The sequence below is a fragment of the Leptonychotes weddellii genome, chromosome 8 (genome assembly GCF_054177405.1).
Source record: "Leptonychotes weddellii isolate Sample4059 chromosome 8, ASM5417740v2, whole genome shotgun sequence".
Taxonomy (NCBI): domain Eukaryota; kingdom Metazoa; phylum Chordata; class Mammalia; order Carnivora; family Phocidae; genus Leptonychotes; species Leptonychotes weddellii.
Window position 1 is genome coordinate 43,468,646 of NC_138376.1, and position 20,530 is coordinate 43,489,175.

Below are 20,530 nucleotides of genomic sequence, written 5' to 3' on the forward strand. Positions count from 1 at the left end.
ATATGAAGGAAGACATACCTGCATGTACTGAGACAATTCAGTAACATCTTTTCCTGGCACATCTGCCTCAGTGAGAGCCTGAGTTTTTGTTTCTAAAAATGTCTGGAGCTTTTCTGAGAGGTTCTCAAAGAGTTCTACTTTGGTTTTTAGCTCCTCCATTTTGGCAAGTTTTTCTTTGTGTTTACGACTTGCTTCTGAAAAGCGGACAGACAAGTCCTTCATCTTGGCTTGCAGTGAGGATGCAGTCGATGGATCCGTGGTTTCCATGAATTTCTTCAGTTTTTCATTCATGGCATTTATACTGCTCTGACGACCTGCAATATCCTGTTCCAACATCTGAAATGAACCAAATACGGCCTGTGTTTTATAATGAGGTTTACAAAGAACATCACAGAGTGTTAAAAAATGACCATACGTAACAACGTGCGTGTGAACAGCCTGTGACTAAGGAAGGTTAAGTGTTGGGGCTGACTGACCAGTCTGCTCTGCCCCTTGAGGCACACGGTCCCAAATCTCTTCAAGACAGGGCGGAGACCAGCCGGCGAGTTGCCTGAGCGAGGCAGGAGGCGGCTGCCCCTCAGCAACCCTAGACCTAACGGAGCCGAGGGATTATCCACGGTCCTAATTTTTAAAAGGCTGGACAACAACAAGATTGATCTGATTAACCTCATGTGCAGCTGGCTGAAGCTGTGATGAACAAGCTAGGCCTCGTGTATGTGTAAGCCATCAATAATGAGTTACATTCATGAAAAAGCATACAAAGCTCTCTACTTCTTCAGAGAAAAACTGCTTCATACATGTGTCTCGATGCAAGCAGTACTTTTCACAGTTATACTCAGGAAACCTCCTGTCTTTATCCTTAAGTTTATCTTCAATCTACCCATCCCTGGGACTTTTTAAGTGGGGTTTTGTTTTGGTTTTTTTTTTTCAATCTAAAAGTGATTTTTTTTCTTTTTAAATGTCACTTACAATGTTTTTACTGATCACATCCTGAAGAGCGGCAGAGTTTAAGGGCACTTGACCTTGCTCTTTCAGAGAACTTTCCACACTTCCCATCCAGTCCAGCATTTCATCCAGGCCATCCTGCACACTCAGTGAGCGGGTCAAGGTTATTTGCAGTTTTTCATTTCGTTCATTAACAGACTTGGACAGATCATCATATCTCCCAACAATGTCATCTAGTCCAGAAAGATCAGGAAGTGTTAACCACAAAGCTCTCTTTGCCCTATTCCTTTTCAAAAATACACTAAGGTGAGTCACACAATTTCCACACCAAAACTGGAAAAAGAAAAAGTTTTAAATGATAAATTCAAAATGCAGAATCAGAGCACCATCCGAAACCTTAACAAAAGAAAAAAAGATCTCAGTGGAACATAAAAAAACTGAAGTATTTTTTAAACAATAGTTGATATATATGTCATCTGCATTTGAGAAGAGCTTTTGGGATGAGGAAACATTTGAATTTTCCCAGAGAAATGTTAGTGGTCTAAACAGTTAAACTTTAGAGTAAATGCTGGTTCTCAATCTGACATTTTCAAATTAGCCATACTAGATAGCCACATGGAAAAAAGAAAAAGGTGACAGTCACACGCAGCTGTTCTCAAGGACAATACACAGCTATAAAAAGATTTATCAAGAATTAACCTTTACATATAAAAATTATCTCTCCCTTGTGCACAGCAGGTATTCTCTCTCTCTCTCACACACACACACACACGCACACACACTCAAACATATACTTAAGCTTTTGTCGCCCTTCACAGTCTAAGCAAAGTACTTGAAAGCACAGAAACTGACAGATGCACATATGATGAGAAAACAGATAAATACAATGAGAAAATAAATCATGAAAATTCACTTAAAATAAGATAGGTTGAGATTATGTTTCTAAAATATAAATAGAATTTATTTGAAAAGTTTAATAGCAGACCAAAGGGAAAAATAAATAAGGTTAACAGGTTGACCTATGTCAGATGAGATTAACTTTCTTTCAATTCTGAAGACTTAAGATGTTAAAAAAAACAGGCTGTTATAGCCTAATTTTCACTCAAATGGAAAGTTCTATTACTTTAACATCCTACATTCTGTACTGTAGACCTATGAGAAGTTCAAAGAACAATGATTTTTAATGTATTAATCTCTCTCTGGAATAAATCATCAATTTATCACTTATTGTCCAATAATTTGAAAAGTATTTTGGGGTGCCTGGGTGGCTCAGATGGTTAAGCGTCTGCCTTTGGCTCAGGTCATGATCCCAGAGTCCTGGGATCAAGTCCCGCATCGGGCTCCCTGCTCAGCGGGGAGCCTGCTTCTCTCTCTGCCTCTCTCTCTCTCTCTGTCTCTTATGAATAAATTTTTAAAAATCTTAAAAAAAAAAGTATTTTAATTATTTCTGATTGCTTTAGTTGGATATATTGTATGTTCAATTAGAAAACTCTGACTGCAAACACCACTCTGAGAGTAAAACATTTTACATGCTGTGTTTGGCCCATGGAACACAATCTGTAGAAGCAATATTTCTCTTTGATTGTTTTAATGTATCATGAAAAAACACTTTCACAAGTTTTCACTGAATTGAGAGGTTAAGCTTAGATAATTTAAAGAGACAGTCAATGGTCCCATCACAGAACACGATGAAGCCAAGGAGAGTGCAGACGGGGCAGGGGAAGGCAATGAATATGCACCAAGATGCTATCAGCAGACAAAACAAGCAGCAAGTTCAAATATAAGCCCTTCTTTGGAAGTCACAAGAGAAGATACTCTGAATTGCAGGTGGTGATTGATTAGCAGGTGAGCTGCCTCTCAACTGGGCAACTCTAGGCATCAGCAGGGTAAATCAGCAATCTGGTTAGCCTTGAAAAGTGATTTCCCAAGCAAATTCAGCTATTGTACTAAAATTAACACATTTTGAGTGTTACTATTTTTGTATTTCTTAATGATAAAATATTGTCACTGAAGTGAATTCTTGCTTTTACTAAGTAAATATTATTTTAGAAGAAAAGAGTACAAAATGAAATCTACTCTAAGACTGTTATTTTTTTAAGTGGTTGGTTTTCTTAGGGGTCAGACAGATCTTAGAGAAATTCCTCTATATCTTAAATATATTTTCACATATTCCTAGAAACTTATGCCAGATAGAAGTTTTAAAGTCTTAAAATAATGTGTAACATGTGAATTTTTAAGCTAATAAAAACAAAACTATGTACACTTGACAATGGGGAAAATGCCTCTGCAAGTAACAGAAGCACATATATATTACAGCCTTTCTTTTTCCTCCAAATCTCCATGCCCAAGTCCTTAATAGCAGTAGTTGCCAATGTGGGATGACAAGATGGTACACTGGGATATAGGAACAAAATATTAGAACTTCCATTCATGTTTTTATCTTACATGTTAAAATTTTATGTTTTTGTGTTTTATAATTATAATACACATGATGTGATAAGATAGTAATATTTGTATATAACTTATAAATACATGTGCCTACATGAAGGTATATGCTGAAATTTTTGAAAGGCATATGCATGATCAAAAATTTTAGACATCTTTAAGAATGAAAAAAAAGTTTTCCTTCTAAGGACTGGTTTTAGAAAAGCAAAGATCCATCCTTCTCTTCATCTAAAATTTATTCTCAGATTTTAACTCATACTTGCTTTGGTGTGAAACACAGGTCCAATCATCTTATAAAACTTTGTGTTTATTTCATGCATAGAAATATATAATAACCTTGAACTACACATTAGGTAGTATGAAAAGCCACAAAGTCAAAGCAAAAAATACAGTAAGAGGGCAATCATTTATTGATACCCCACTGTGCATTTAATCTAAACTAAATACGATGAGTGGATACAAAGAATAACATGTAATAGCTCTTTTCTCAAGAGATACCAGCTCTAACGTGAGAGGACACAGAAGCACCACTATGACTGGATACAAGTTTCTGGTATCACTGGAGAAAACTGGGGTAATCAGAGCCCTGTGAGACCACTCAAAGCCTCCTAGAAAATGGAGAGGTGGGAACACTGTTTTAAAGCACGTCTCTTAATGCCATGCTCCTGCTTTCGACAAAGACCCCTCAGTGAGTCTCTTTTGGCCATAGGTTTTAGCTCTGCCCAATGCCATCCACCGAAAGAATCTTAAGTTCTACTTTCTGTGATGAATATTACATAAAGAGTTTTTGTTACATTTTCTAAATATAAAAATAAACTTTAAACATACTCTTTTCAAAGTACACAACCCCCACTCCCAATATACCTGCCCCAAAAGGCATGCCTCCTCCCAGACTGGGAAGTACCATTTCTCAGTGAAAGGACATAAGCAACACAATACACACTGGTGAGCGTGTTCTCTGTAGCAGAATGCCTTCATTGAGAATTTACCCGTGAGAAAGCAAACAGGGAAATAAACACTTACCCAGTGTTTTCTGGATATCATTCTTGGCTGGAAGTAGAGATCCTCTGGCATCTAAAAGCACTTCAGCCATTTTTTTCAGTTTCTCTACAACAACCTGCTGACTTGATATCTGTCCTTGCAGAGCCTGGAGGATTGAATGCTTCAATTATACTCCATAGGATTAAATGATATATTTCCAATATTAAAAAAATTATTTACAGTACGATAAAGTAATATTAGACATAAAAATCTTTTCATCATTATAAACTTACTCGAGAGTCCTTAGAATAGGGCCAGTTATAAAGTGGTGTTAGCAAAGGCCTCAGTCAGTGAGGATAATACCAATTCAGTCTTGAAATAAACCATTGAGCATATATATATGTTCATGATACTTGGCCTGATTCTTGATCTTGCGACCCTCTACCCCTAGCCTGAGATCTCCCTTCATCCCCATTTCATAGCCTTGGATGATACCCTCACTAACCACCTGAAAACAAAAACAAAAACAAAAACAAAAACCAACCTAACTCAAAAAAAACAAACAAAAAAACCCCCACACCTTTGGGACTATTTCTAACTCCAGGTAAGGAAATAATTAAGGATTTCCATTTCAATACAAAGTCATATTTATTTCTGTTTACTCAACAAAGGTTACTTAACATCTAACAAAATCAAAAAAATCTTGCTGGGTTTGTGAAAATACAAAACCAAACAGACACAAAGCTCACCCATAGGGATCTTATGATCTACATCAGGAACTGTAAGTGCTACTGGAAGCTGAGAGGAGGGATAAGTGGAGAGGGAAATGAGGACCACCTCCATGCTGGTGGTACTGGGCTGGGTCCTGAAGAAAGTGTGGATGGAGACAGGCAGAAGTGGAGAGGGAGGACATGTCCCTGCAGAGTGAACAAAGATGTGGACAGAAACATCACAGGACAGGGGAGAGTCCCAACCAGGTAGAGAATGTGTCTGGGTGAATAAACAGCAATAGGACTGTCCAGCTAAAGAGTTTACATTTCATCCTGCAGCAATGGAGAGTCGTTCAAGGATTCTGAGTATGGGTTGACATGCTCAGAGCTGTGTTAAGAGAAGGCTAAATTTGTAGCACTGTGTGGGGTAAATGACATGAGTAAGAAATGAAGCAGAGACACCAGTTAGGGGAAACTTCAGCAGTAACAAAGGAGAGAGGCCCTTCTGGGCTGGGAAGGCAAAATTGGTTACAGAGTTGGGGAGGGTCTCTTGACAACTGGTTATCTAAAGCTGAGCTGTGAGATATGGTAGTCACTAACTACAAGGAGCTTTTGAAATTTAAAATTAATTGAAATCAAATAAAATTAAAAATTCAATTCCTCAGTTGTACTAGCCACATTTCAAGTCCTAAGTAGCCAACGGTGACGAGTGGTTACCATATTGGAGACATTATAGAGCATTTCCATGGCCACAGAATGTTCTATGGGACATCACTGCGTGAGGAGCCAGGAACAAGGAAAAAGAAGAGACAAGAGAAGTGTCCAGTGTTTTTGAGCCTAGGCAATTAATGGAATTCGTAAGCAAAAGTGGGAGCAAGTTTAGGAGCAAAGGAGAGTCTGTTCAGGAATTTATGACTTCAAAGAGCTCTTAGGATCCTCATATAGAAAGAAAAAAAACAACAACCCAGTGAACTTGGAAATGGAAGTGACTCTGAACACAGGCTGGAACGAGACATAAAGTTCTAGAAGCCAAGACCCATGGAGAGACTGCTAGAGGAGCAAGCACAGAAACACCGGAGGAGTAGGCCATAAGGAATCACGGAGAGTTCATATACTTAAGCGATGAGAAGGGAAAAAGAACAGATGTAATCAGGGATTTGGAATTGGGCCTGGAATAATTCTGTCCCCAAAGGTTATAGGAAGAGAGAAAGTGGAAAAGGTTAACAACGTCATTTGCTTCAGAAAGGATACTGTAATCCTGAATTTGCTGAATAGAGGCCCCCATTTCTCTAAGTACATGTGGCTCAACAATTACAACGAAGAGAGAAGAGGTAGAGGCAAGAACCACAGATAAATCTTCCAGAAGTCCGGCCCTGCATTCCTAACACCTCTGATGTATCTGTGTCCAAACGGGCTAACTGTCCACCCGGGCCCTATGCCTGGCTTTCACTTCACTGGAGCTACTCAAGCTCCTCTTCCAGTCTCACATTCGGATTTCAAATTCAAATTCCCATATGCCCAACTGTAGATGAACTCACCCCTGGCCATGGGCCCAGGTTTCCAACTGCCTCTTGATCATTTCCATCTGGGTGTAAACAGTCCCCTCAAACTCAGAACGCTGAATCTGAACTCATTATCTCACTCCCTACACCTGCACTCCTCCTGCTTTTGTATCTCATGACCCAAGTAGTAGCTCTGAGGTTCTTCCTGGACTCTTCCTCAACCCTCCTTTCCACATGCAAATCCACCATCGGGTCCTGACAATTTTACCTGCTTAAGGCGTTTTTAAAAGCAGACTTCTGCTCTGTAATTCTGGATCACTGCACTCAACTGAAAAAAGCATCCTAACTGAGCTCCCTGCCTCCAATCTCTTCCCGGACACAGCCCCCCAGTGTGTTCTATCTAAAATACATACCTGACCATATCATTCCCCTCTCTAAAATCTCCCAGTAGCTTCCCATTGCCGTTATAAAAACGACAGACTTGTGCATTCAATAAAAGGTCCAATGACATCTACTCTCTAATTCTATCTTCAATCTCATCTTCCTCCACCTCCTGTTCCAGAAATGTCCAAAACCACAGCTGTTTCTTAGCTATTTGCTCAAGCTAGACCCAGCATTTAACATCTCTACATGCTAACCTTCCCACGCAACCTATCCCCCATCATCCTGAGCCTGGCTCTTGTTCACTGGTTAACAGTCAGCTGGGCAACCCCCTAACTTTCTCTTCACCCTTAGTTTGTAAGTAGTCCCTGCAGGAGCTCCCATAAATACCCTGTGAATATTACTCGATTTGTCTCTTAGACTGTAACCTCTTTGAGAACGAGGAATTTATTCCATTCAGCTTTTTTTTATCACCGCCCAGCACAGTGCTTGACACATAGTAGGCCCTGAGAAAGATTTCTAGAAGAAGTAAATGAATGAAAAGTAAATAAATAAAAATATCAGGTATAAGATCCAAAAAGATCCTCTTCTATTTCAGCCTTCATTTCAGATTAAAACAAATGTCTACAGCCAAAGGCAAAAACTTCCTCAACTAATTTTCATATTCAAGTAATTTAAATGACATCCGGGCAGCCCATATATGTCAAAAGGCTTAGCAAGCTATGGCCAACGTGGGATTTGTGATCTGTGTACCAGATCCTAAAACTGTCCCAAGAGGCCAAAGACACTATCAGAGTGGATCTGTCTAGGAGATTCTTCACAGGTTTAGTTACAGGAAGCATAAACAATTCCTCACGACAGGAACTTTACCTAGAACCAGGCTGAAGTCTACACCACAGACACAGTTTGTGGGCATTGCATACTGACTTAAGAGATGAAATAAGGTTATGAATACCTCCAAAAAAATTTTTTTTTAGAATGTGAGTTCTCCAAGGGGAGAGGCAGAGTTTTCACATCTTTGTTGTCTTCACATTTGTCTTCACATCATTACAGTTCAGTGGTATCAGAGTGTTGACAACACAGCTACCAGTCCTCTGAATAATAATGCTAATAACAATGTGCTATTGGAGAGAAAGGTTTCGAGCGAACCGACTTGGATACCCCCAAGTTACATATATTATCCAACAGAATATGCTAGTATTGTAAATGTAGAGAAAACTGATTTTTCTGTGGTAGTCTTATGTGTTCATATTACTGTTAAAGAAAAATAATTTTTAAATGTTAATAAAAATCAAAGAAATGGAAACTGCCTAATCCTCCTAAAAATGTATCCTTGCTACATGCTGAGGTCGTCTGTGAGGAAAGTAAGAACATATGCCAAGAACAACTTTAATTGCACATTTAATTTTTAAAATTACGCTGTGGCTTAATTAGAATTTATTCTCCTTTGAGACGTTGCTCTCCTCTTTAACATCACTTTGGCTGCCTTACGACTAGAAGAGTCTTCTTCCGCAGCCCATACCAAGAAAGTTTTCCTCTGTTGGACAATTAATCCAGGTATCTGTTTAATTTAAAAACCACTACATCCTTTTGGGTTCTTCTTTTTCTTTTAGCTCTAGTTATAGAAAAATTACTTTCATATAGGATGGAATCAGTTTCCTGATAGAGACCTAACTTAAAATGTGTTGTTTTTAGTGTGTACACTTTGCTATACTAAAATACCTGACTTCTTAACTGAATGTCACATAGGCAATCTTAATAATTATTTTATGCTATTGGCAACTTCTACCAAAATACAGGCCTTTACACTGCAGCCTCTCTTCTGCCCCTACCACATACACTGTCCTTTGACGGTGATCAGGTGGGACCGGGAAACTTTATTCAGACACACCTGGTCTTGTGCTCATGGGAAAGAATAAACACAAACAAAGAGGCACAGGACTGGTAACACACATCCAACAGAAGGGAGCCACCCCGGGGAGGCCACACCACCCCGGGGATGACCAACTAGAGCAGGACCTCTCCCTGGAGCCTCAAGTGACACTGGGTAAACTCTTAAGCCCAGGAGAGAAGCGGCGCCCTCCGTCCTGCCTGCCTGCCTGCACCTCACCTACCTCCTCCCAGCCCACACTTCCCATCCCCTTCTCTCTGCCTGGGCCTTACCCGGCCACATTTCACCCTTGGCTAGAACTTAGCTTTCTTCCAGCCAGAAGCGGCCAGTCTCAGGCCAATACCTCGCATTAAGCTCACTCGGCAGGGCACCCTTTTTGCCCGTTAATAGCATGATAATGATTTCTGATTCTATAACGTGCAGATGCAGCTGAATTCTGGAAGGCAGCTGTTGAACTGGCAATACTGTGTTGACTTTCTAGCGATGGCAGCAATGATTGCTACCCACCTGCTAAAAGGAGACACAGAACTGATTTATGGACTGAAACTTTCAAACTCCAAATCATTGGTCATCTGGAACAGGAGTAAAGTACTTCAAAAATGATCTCCCCTCACATTAAGATTCTAAAATATGCTTTAAATTTAGGACGGAGAGACTCTCTCTGCCACTGTGGGTATGCTGAGAGTTCTGCAGTTATTCAAGTCTGACATCAAGCCTGCACTTCTGAAGGAGCAGGTAGACTTTCTGAGAACTGTGCTAGGCAGTAACTAGAGTTTATGTCTCTAAGAAACATGGGGACACTCAACAGGAACAGCAGTCCTGGTCCTCAGACCTGAAATGGGACGGTGACATCGCTTCTTCCTTTACACCTGTTCGTTCTTGAACAAACCCTTACTGAGTACCTCCTTTGGGCCAGGCACTCTTGTAGGTGCTGGGGAGATAGCAATGAACAAAAAGAGAGAAAAACACCTGCCTTCATGGAACTTACTTCCAATGGAGAAGAAAGATAATGAACAAAATAAATAAGTATAAAGATAAATAAGTGGCCAGGGTAATATGGTTTTCCTTTAGGGAGGAGGGAGCGGCGGGATACAAGCCTTAACAGCAGTGTCAAACCAGTTAAGCAACAGCGGAAAATACAACCTCATTAGAAAGAGAAACAAATGGACTATGAATTGGAGCCCCAACTCCCTTTAGAAAGAGAAGTGTGTTTCCCATCCTCTGTTCCCCTTTCCAAAGTGAAACGATCACAAAAGTGTGGGGCAGCAGATGGGTTTCAGCAAGGCTACTGAAGGGTTGGATCTCTCACTTTTCTCTCTCTGTCTCTCCTTCTCTCTTTCTCTTACCTTGGTCTCTTCTAATTGCCTTTGCAGGTTTTTAGGGTCCACAGCGATGGGTTCAGATAAGTGTTTGCTCGCTGTGACCGCACAGGCCTGGAGCCCTGAAAGAAGTCCACATGAAGCATCTTCATAGTGTTGATATTTATCCACCAGGTCTTTAAGATTATTCCCAAGGACACTGCACTAAAAAAACAATAAAAATAAAAAATCAGAAGAGATTAAGGGTGAGGGATTAAAATCCCACTGTATAGGTGTTAAAAACCTTAGGACCTATGAGTTAGGCAACTTGGAAAACACCAGAGTTCAACCAAAGTTGGTGAAAACGATAGGACTAAGATATTTTCCTTCATGTGAAGAAGCATCTTCAAAAAGTAACCATAAAAACGAAGAGATAGTCCTAGATTTATACCAGTTCAAAAACATGTTTACAAGGGCTGGGTCTTACTACAGAATGAAGGATTCAGATATCAATCACCAGGGAAGGGTAATCTACCAGGACACATTCTGAGTTTTATGGACCATGTGTATAGCTATGTATTCGATGGGAAAGTTTTCAAAGTGCTTAATAAATCATTTCCATGTCACCCAAGACTGAAGTTGTACAAGGAGGCAAATAATCTAGATCAGAATGGGCAAAGGCCAATAACCAATGATGCTCTTTAAACCATTTGGGCAACTTGGTTAGTCTGTTCAGCTTATACTGTAAAGAGGGAAATGTTTTCTTAGTTCTGTGGGGTTTTTTTTTTAAACAAAACTTCTGCTTGTCCACAAGGAGAAGCTGAAATAGTCTGTTAGCCGTGAAGTATTAAAATAATGCTCTGATCAACTACATCTGCAAAACAAACAAGTGCAGTATTGGTGAAGGGAAAATGATCTGACATGAAAGTTCAGGCCCAAGCCTGAGAGGGGGCAAATCAGCAAGGCGCGCTTTGGGTCTGGAACCAAAACATAAACGCCACCTGGTGGTCAGATCGGATGTTGGCGTTTTAGAGTTAAGGCTGCCTGGAAACCACTCCCCCCAAAAAACTAAATAGATAATTCGAGGCTTCTAACCTTTAAACACATTTGCTGAAGTAAGCAGATGAATAAGAAAGGGGGAATGAGGACAAAACCACCTTATGTCCTCTGCTTCAGTTCTTAGATTTCTCGCTTCTAATTCCAAAACAGAAGTGAAGAGGACAAAGTGAAAACTATACTCACAAGCTGATCTAAAAATAAAATTACCTTCGAGTAGAGAGACCGGAACCGATCGGTGGCATGATCCAGTTTGCCCTGGACTTCTCTGTGGGTCGCAGAAGTATCGATGTGATCCTGCGCGGTCTTGCCGCTTCTCCTGCTGCAAGATTTGGCCGCTTCTAACACTCTGTTTCCAGAAATGGTGATGTACCTCAAGTCCCCTTTGTGAGAAATGACATCCTCTGAGAAACTCTTCTGCCGCTTCAGTTTGGCCATCAAGCCACCGAGGTCATCTGCGCCTGCTTCCAGGTTTTCCAGTTCTTGTTCTGACTGCTGCAGCCAGTGCTCGAACTCGCTGTAGTCGGCGTCGAACTTCTCTAATTCCTCCTGCAGAGAGCGCGTTAACTTCATCTTCTTCTCCGACTCGGCCAGCGTGGTTTCGTAGTGTGCTTTCAGTTCCTTCACGTTTCTCTGCAGTTTCTCCTGCTCCTCGGGAGACAGATAGTGGCCCTGTTTGTCGAGCAAGGCTTGTGCAGCCTGCGTGGCCATAAGGACGGCCTGGTGCTGAGAGACGATCTTCTCGTGTCGGGCCTGCGTGAAAACACATCAGCCTCAGATGAGGTCAGGGCAGTGACGGGGTTCCACGGAGCCTGTCCGGAGCGCCCCGTCGCCTCAGGACCGACAGGCTTAAATGATCCACAGGCCAGCAACTGGCTTCTCATTAACCTCGTCAAGGTGTGCAGTATTTCCCTCGCTTGCATGGGCGCATTCCAGGATAGCAAGCTTTGACCACTCTCATCTTATTTTTATGGAGATTTTCTAATCTTCGCTAGAACAGTACTTAGATAGTCACAGAGGACAAGTACTGATTTTGAGAAGTTTGGAAAAAATGTGATGAATTTCTCTTCCAATTCTGGAAGCATCTATAGTACGATCTCATTTTAGTCACTGCTGTCTGACAACCACCCTGAAGGGACTGCTGAGGTCTTTAGCTAATTACTGAGCAAAGATATACAATATTTTTTATTAAGAAATGATCCTGAGAAGACATTTAAGTAGGAAAAAGAGAATTTGTTCATTTTAAGGCTATAAAACCCCTAGGACAATAATTAAGCAAGAACAATATGCATCCAGAGAAGCCCAAAGAGGTTTGGAGGAACATATATAATCAAAGAGAATACTGGAGCTACTGGGCTTCACTGGGCATCAGCTTCCTACATGGGGAAAAAGGAGACAATGATCCCTATACATCCTGGGTCTGCTGAAAGAAGTACATGAGACCACGTGTGTAGACTACGTCCTGGCAAGCCTGGCACACGCCAGGAATTAAAATCCACTCTGAAGGCAGAGGACCGGTGTGCAGAGCCACTGTGTCCTCAGCCTTCAGGGCAGCTGGGTGGGCCTCAGGTAGCTGGAGTCCCTTTCTCTGCAGCCACAGCAGCTTCCTCCCATCCACCCCAATATCCATACAAATATGGCAAAAAGGATAAGAATCCTTCTGGGTAATTTTCCACACTTCTCATAATGGTTTACAGGGAGCCAAATGACCTGATAATATTATCTCAGAGCTCTTTGACTATTTGCTCCACCCCCAACCCTACTCCAGGAACCCCAGTCTCTCAAACCACTATCACCACCCACACCTCATGAGGCACAAAAGGGGCTTTTTCCCCTAGGTGTTCTCATCTGGCAACAGCTCTTCCCTCAGGTATCTCTCCCACACATCCCCTCTAAGGCTTCACACAATCTCATCCTGTCAGGGACGCCTACTCAGATGATCCTATTTAATGCTGATAGGTGGCTCCCGACCCATGCTCACCCACCCAACTCATTTCTTTCAGCAAAAGAGGACTACCTCTCTAACATCCCATAGTGCATAAAATTTAGTCATTAATAAATAACTATCATCCTGACCTCTCATCCTCACTATCCTCACATGCAAGCACCACGGCAGGGAATTTATTTTGCTCACTGGGGAATCCCAAACGCCTGGAACAGTGTTGGCAACAAGGGCTAATAAGAATAAGTATACTATGAAATAAACAGGACTGAGAAGCACTGTTGTAGGAAAACTGTTCACTTACAAGTATGATCCCCCTTAGTCAGCTGAGAACAGTCTCATTAACATTTGTATTCTGTCTATAAAAATGCCTGCCCCATCATGGGCACACAATAAATATTTTTGTCCAAAGAACTTTTCTCCCACAGACTGTGTCTTAGACATTTCAACTATAATCACACACTATTCTCCAGTGGGTCTTCTGCACACAGTAGCTTACACAGACATATGTAACACCTTATAAACTATCTGATCCACCCCTTTCCTTTTATAAATGAGGAAATCTGGGCTAAAGGAAGAAACCGCGTGGCCTAGGACATGTGGCCCTAGAAAGTGCTAGAAACAGAACCCCTGGCCAGGCCCTTGGGCTATCTCTCCACCACCCTGCCAGGACATTAGGAATTTCTAAAACACTTTCAGAGACCCATATTCTTAGAAGCAAAAAGATCAGAAGGCAAACATCATGCAGTGGCTAAAAACAAGGGCTTTCCTGCGAGGCCTCTTTATCTTTGAATCCGCCCACTGGTATTTTCACTCCTTGGGTCAATTTACTAACCTTTCCTGACTTCTTTGTAACTGACTCATAAGACACTCCTAAAGGAATTCATTAAATTTTTCATTTTAAGAGTTGGTTTACTTAAATCACAACATTTAATTTAATGTGAAATCTCAAACAGCATTAAAAAAAGATGTGAGATTTTCATGTTTCACAAAGGGATATGGTTTGTAAAACACTGAAAACAAGGTTTGGAATAACCCCCTGGAAACTACAAATACAATAAATACTTCCACTCTTCTTCTGGTTTAACTTGTACTTCCTATAATATAAAAACCTTCTATTCCAAAGACTCCAAAGACAAAGACATGGAGGAAAACACACAAAACTGCAAAGGCACCTCAAGTCCAGTTAGGTGACGACAAAGGCCACTTGCAGAAATAAAATGATCAGTTATGTGACACTGTGAAAAAGGTTTTTCCAAAAGGTGCCTCTGCTCAGGCACTAGATGTGTACACCCAGGCAAGCTACTTCACTTCTGTACATTCCAGCGTCCTCGCCCGTGAAATGTGAATCCAGCCTCCAGCCTCACGGGGAGTGGGGGTTGGGAGGGGGGAGACAGAGACTCAGTGTATTCACATCTGCAGGGTCCATCTTAACTGCTATCTATTTGCTATTAATTAATATCAGCTATCATTATTTCTATTAATTTCTCACAAATCTGCTTCCCTTAGAAGAATGCCACATCTAATGATTTCGTTCTCATTCTTTCTGACTTGCTTCGAGTTCTCACAGTAACTTATATCTGACACAATGATGCACCTAGAAGATGGGACTCAGCTCTCGGTGGTCATTAAGGTTTCAAGAACGAACTCAGGTGGTGCCCCTATCTTCACAGACCTGAGAGAGAATTTAACAATATCACTCTGTTTAGAACAACAAACCTTAACTTTCTGGTACTGCTGGTTCAGATTCTCCTCAGTGGTTCCAACTGGTCCATCAACATCAGTTTCCAACAGGTTACCATTAACTTCATCCTCCGCTCCCATTACTGACGTGCCATCGCCTTCTTGAAAATGGGTCCCGTTCTGTTCGATTACCTGTCTCTGCTTTACCCCTGCCCTGGCGGAGTCTTCGTCCACACTGGACAGCCAGTCCAAAAGGTTTTCTATTTTGGTTTTGCTCTCTTCCAGCTGCTTTGCAGCCGCAACCTGGAGAGAGAAAGTTCAGAGGAGGTATTCTATATGCTGGTTGAGGCACTAGTTTCAAGACATTCCCAAAGTAAATATTTAAGATCATTTAAAATTAGAGTGGGGATACTAAAAACGGACACACGCTGAAAACTGAACACAGTGAAATTAAACCTTTGAGCCAGAGACAGTTACTCAGAAGTTTCCGCTGTCCTTAAAAACACATTCCAAAATTTTAACTACAACTGAGGAGTCCTCATGCAATCCCACTTAAATTTTTTTTAAAAAGCTGAACAAAGCCAATTCTTCAAACTTTCTGTAATATTTGGTCAATTGTATAACTGGAAACCCACAATTCTAGTCTCTGGTACTAAGCACTGCTTACTGGCACCTGATTCCACTTAAAAATTCAAGTAGCTGTTACCCGAATCATCTTCAACAAAGCGATAGTGTACCACATATTTGAATAAGGACCTTTTCAGTTTCTTCTTTGATTGCTGTTGTCACAACTTTATCCAGCTCCTTTTTGGACTGTTCTGCCTTTAGATTAAGCTGTTCACACTTTAACTTGGCTTCGTTAAGTTTTTGCTCAATCAAAGCTTTATCTTCTCGTGACAGCTTTTCGCCATTCTCTTTTAAGAAGTTCTCTGTATTTTTCACTATTTCTGCCAAAGCCTGTGCACTTCCTTGCATATCCTTCTGTAATTCCTTATAACACAAAAGGAAAAAAACTCTTATTAAATTATTACCTATTTAATTCTTCCAGAGTTGTAATTCTAAAAGAGGGAGTGAGCAGAGGAGAGTTAAGCATTTATTTATAGGTTGAAAAAGCATAGTCAATTTGAGTTGGTTTACTTAAATCACAATATTTAATTTAATGTGAAATCTCAAACAGCATTAAAAAAAGGTGTGAGATTTTCATGTTTCACAAAGGGATATGGTTTGTAAAACACTGAAAATAATGAATTTAAGGAGCGTGCAAGTGGCCCAATTGATTAAGCAGCTGACTCTTGGTTTCAGCTCAGGTCACCATCTCAGGGTCCTGGGATCGAGCCCCATATCGGGCTCCACACTCAGCAGGGAACCTGCTTGAGGATTTCTCTCCCTCTGCCCCTCCTCCTGCTATCTCTCTCATTCTCTAAAATAAATAAATCTTTTAAAATAAGAAAATAATGAATTTAATAACATAATCTATACAAATTTGCACACACCAGATATTATCACATTATGTGAGCACACTTATAAGAGCTTTTAAAGACACGATAATATTATTTATTCAGTTTCTAAACATTTATTTTTTTAACATATATCTATTATTCAAGATAAAAAACAAAGTAATTCTCCCAGTGAACTAAGATAACTTCTTCTAAACCCCAAGGCTCTCCAATATGCAATGTTTGCTTCTTTGCCCCAGCTGCTAGGAAGCTCAAGATTAAGATCTCTCCTCAGCAGTTATAGCTTTCCTTTGTCTAGATCTCTCTATGGAATTTTTCCTCTTCTCTTCCTCCTTTACTTTGTGTTTTTATTCTCCAAATTATACTGTGTTTGAACTTTCACATTATTTTCCCATATTTTTAATTTAAGCCTTATCAAATTATTCGAAGTATTTGAATGGGAAGAGATACTACTTCCTGAGCCACTACGATGCGACATGAACTGCGCTATAGTCACTTACTTAACACATATCACTTCCTTAACCCCTATAATCAGCGAAGTATGACCGATGAAGAAACTGAGGCCTGAAGAGATTCTTTAGAAAGCTAACAATGTGGAGTGTCTGGGACTTGAACCAAGAGCTATCTAGTTACAATGAGAATGTTCTTTCTCCTGACACCAAAAGAAAGCTATCTTTACCCATCTTTATTGTTTGTTCGTTTGATAAAGAGGGACAAATTGTAGAGAAAGAGGAAAGGAATAGGCAGTGAAGAAAGAGAAAGAACCCAAACGAATGCCTATTTCACCTGTTGTACAAGTGAGTGAGCTGGCCTTAAGCGGATGCAAGTTTTAACTCCCTACACAAGGTATTTCCATTAGCAACTTACTTTATATCGCCTTCCCTCAATATCTCACCAACACAGTCAAGAAAATTACTGGCTTTCTTAAAGTTGGAAATGTAACTCTTAGTATCAAGTTTAAAGCTCACCTTGGCTCAGAAAAGCTAAAATGATTTGCTAATAATAGTAATTAAACTTAGTATCAACATAGACCTGCTGATGCAAAACCAAATTTTACCTCCTGCTTGGACTGATACTTCTTCAACTCAACTGTGCCATCTCCAATCACAAAGGCTTCTTGGTGGCCAATGAGGCGGTTTTCAGTTTGGGTGAGGAGGTCGCATATTCCTTGGAGTTTCTCTTTGTACTCCTGTTGACGCTCTGCCACAATCTAAAGCGGGGCAAAATCAAAGCATCTTAAATGTGTGGTCATAAACTCACTATTGTGATTACTCCTTACTAGAACACATTTTGCAAGTTCTGCACATTTTACAAGTTCTAACTGCAAAATTAGAACATATCTTGCAAGCTTTTCTGAGTATGCTGTAAACATGATAGCAGTGGGGTACATATTGAGCAAGGTGACACAGAAAGTAAGAGCATGTCCCATATACAAAGAAGGAGATCATGTTTGGATGAAACTGCTCAGTAGAATACTGGCCATGCATATGTGTAAGAGATGGAACTTCTGACCGACAGGAAGAAACATTCCATGTTCTTAAGCTCTCGAAACCTGCAACACACACAATTAATTCTGCAAAAGGATATCAAAACAGAAGTTAGTTGTGGTTTGTCTGTTAACATATTTGATATGTGTATATAGGTTATCATGCTAGAGACAATGCCTAGGTGCTTCAAGATATAATAAAAGGAGCACTGCATGCAATGTTTTTACTTAATCACTATGCCTAATTCCATTGCCATCCCTTTGCTCATTATTATTAGATGTAGCGCTCTAATATAATTCACTAAATTACGAGATTAGAAAATCAATACTAATACTTGCATCTTTCATTTTCCTATTATTGATACACTAGTTATGCATCTTATAGCCATTGATCATGTTTCCTAGGAGCCTAACACATGCCAGGCAAGTAAAGTACTAAGTGTTTTATATTCATTCTTTTATCAATGCTCACAATACTACCAGGTAAGCACAGTTATTATTTCCAATTTGCCACTGAGAAAACCGTGGCTGAGTGACGTGCCCTAAGTCACCCATGACCGAGTGTAGCTGGGATGTAAACTCAGCCAGTCTGGCTCCACAGCCCATGCCCTGTGCTGCTGTGCTCTACTACCTCCCAGAGGAAAAAGATACTTAACCTTCTTTATCCATAGTCACCAACGTATCGAAATTTCTGAGTACATCCATCTGTCCTACTCCCAGGAAAAAAATCAAGACTCCCACTTGAAAACAGTGGTTTCAGGGAGTCATAAAAATTAAAATAAACTGTAGCATTCTTATGGAAAACAATATTGTTATATATTCCAGCATCTCTACGTTATACCCTGTCCACTTACTGCCCTTCCAGATCCCTGGGTATCCACATTACAGGTTTCACATGGAAGAACTAAAAACAAAGAATACCAACTCCACAAAGAAAGGCAAACCTTCTGATCATCAAGATCTTGTTCTAGCTGTAACTGAGTCTCTAAGTGTTCCACCCGGGCAGTTACTGATTCCTGCACATCAAGAAAACATTTCTGAGTGGTATTTAGGAGCCTCAGTAGTTGTTTGCTTTGGTTGGGAGACAGGTCTTGTGCACATTCAGAAATGAAGAACTGCACATCAAGGGCAGTGGCCTCCAGCTGCACTTTGGTGTGTCCAAGGTCTTTTAACACATTCTGTGAACGAAACAGTACAAGTTATAAAATGAGAGGTAAGCCATAATATAAAGTTTATATTAACAATATATTTTTTATTTTTATTATGTTCAGTTAGCAACTGTATAGCACATCATTAGTTTTTGATGTAGTGGTCAATGATTCATTAGTTATGTATAACACCCAGTACTCATCACAATACATGCCCTCCTTAATACCCATCACCAGGCTAACCCATCCCCCCACACCCCTTCCCTCTGAAACCCTGTTTGTTTCTGGGCATCCACAGTCTCTCATGGTTCGTCTCCCTCTCTGATTTCTCCCCCTTCAGATTTCCCTCCCTTTCCCTATGGTCCTCCGTGCTATTGCTTATGTTCCACATATGGGTGAAACCATATGATAATCGTCTTTCTCTGCTTGACTTACAAGTTGGTACAGCCACTCTGGAAAACAGTATGGAGATTCCTCAAGATGTTATAAAATAGAGCTATCCTATGACCCAGCAATTGCACTACTAGGTATTTACCCCGAAGATACAGATGTAGTGAAAAGAAGGGACACATGCACCCCAGTGTTCATAGCAGCAATGTCCCCAATAGCCAAACTGTGGAAGGAGCCGAGATGCCCTTCAACAGATGAATGCACAGAGAAGATGTGGTACGCATATACAATGGAATATTACTCAGACATCAGAAAGGATGAATACCCACCATTTGCAAAGACATGGGTGGAACCGGAGGGGATTATGCTAAGTGAAGTAGGTCAAGTATTAACAATATTTTAAAAATATAATTCTTATATAATGGACTCAAGGTTTTATTATTTTTTTCATGATCCGTTTAGTCAAAAATCTATTCACCACCTACTAGCAGATGGTAATGATGAAATTATTTAAATACTATGGTAATTAATATTATATGGAAAGACAATTCTTCTATTTTTTTAATTTATTTATTTTTTAGAGAGAGAGTGCAGGAGGAGGGACAGAGGGAGAAGGAAAGAATCTCAAGCAGACTCCCCGCTGACTGCAGAGCCCAAAGCAGGGCTCGATCTCACAACCCTGAGATCACGACCTGAGCCGAAATCAAGAGCCTGAGGCTTAACCGACTGAGCCACCGAGGCACCCCTCCTCTAAGAATATTTTAATCTTGCCTGCCATATCACATTTAAAATGTAACTCCAGCAAAAGATAAAAACCCAACTTACATACATTTGGCATGTTAAAGGGGAAAATCAACGTTAAAATATTACTTGCTAATATTTACAATATCCATGTAATTGTGGTTGCACATAAACGAGCCAGTGGGGAATCTGAAACATAAATTCAATGAGCTAGAATTTCAGCTTTCTGACTCACAAGCCAGGAGCCTAAACATCATTCATGAGGCATGCTATTCATGTTAAAAACTATGTTGTATTTATAAGAATAATTTAACTATTATTCTAATAGTTATTAATGTGACTAATACATAAACAAATACAAATCTTAAGATGTCAGTGGCGGTAAGAGATTGATAAGGCAGCTGGGAAAGCATTGGAATGACGCCCATAGAGTTGGGATTATTTTATGGTTCTGTCAACTACGAACAAACATCT

General features: G+C 40.3%; 1 protein-coding gene across 7 annotated transcripts in view; it reads right to left on the minus strand.

Moving 5' to 3' along the window:
* Window positions 1–20,530, minus strand: part of DST (dystonin) — a 362,599-nt gene that overhangs the window by 110,501 nt on the left and 231,568 nt on the right. For 5 of the 7 annotated variants that reach the window (XM_081828446.1, XM_081828453.1, XM_081828448.1 and 2 more), the window contains 8 exons: window positions 17,349–17,501; window positions 15,591–15,824; window positions 14,871–15,137; window positions 11,420–11,962; window positions 10,202–10,378; window positions 4,414–4,537; window positions 970–1,178; window positions 19–336 (listed from right to left, as the gene is read on the minus strand). In XM_081828446.1, the coding sequence (XP_081684572.1) occupies window positions 19–336; window positions 970–1,178; window positions 4,414–4,537; window positions 10,202–10,378; window positions 11,420–11,962; window positions 14,871–15,137; window positions 15,591–15,824; window positions 17,349–17,501 (2,025 nt within the window). Of the gene's footprint in view, window positions 1–18; window positions 337–969; window positions 1,179–4,413; window positions 4,538–10,201; window positions 10,379–11,419; window positions 11,963–14,870; window positions 15,138–15,590; window positions 15,825–17,348; window positions 17,502–18,721; window positions 18,956–20,530 lie in introns of all 7 variants that reach the window. The other 2 variants (XM_081828451.1, XM_081828452.1) reach the window with 1 other exon arrangement.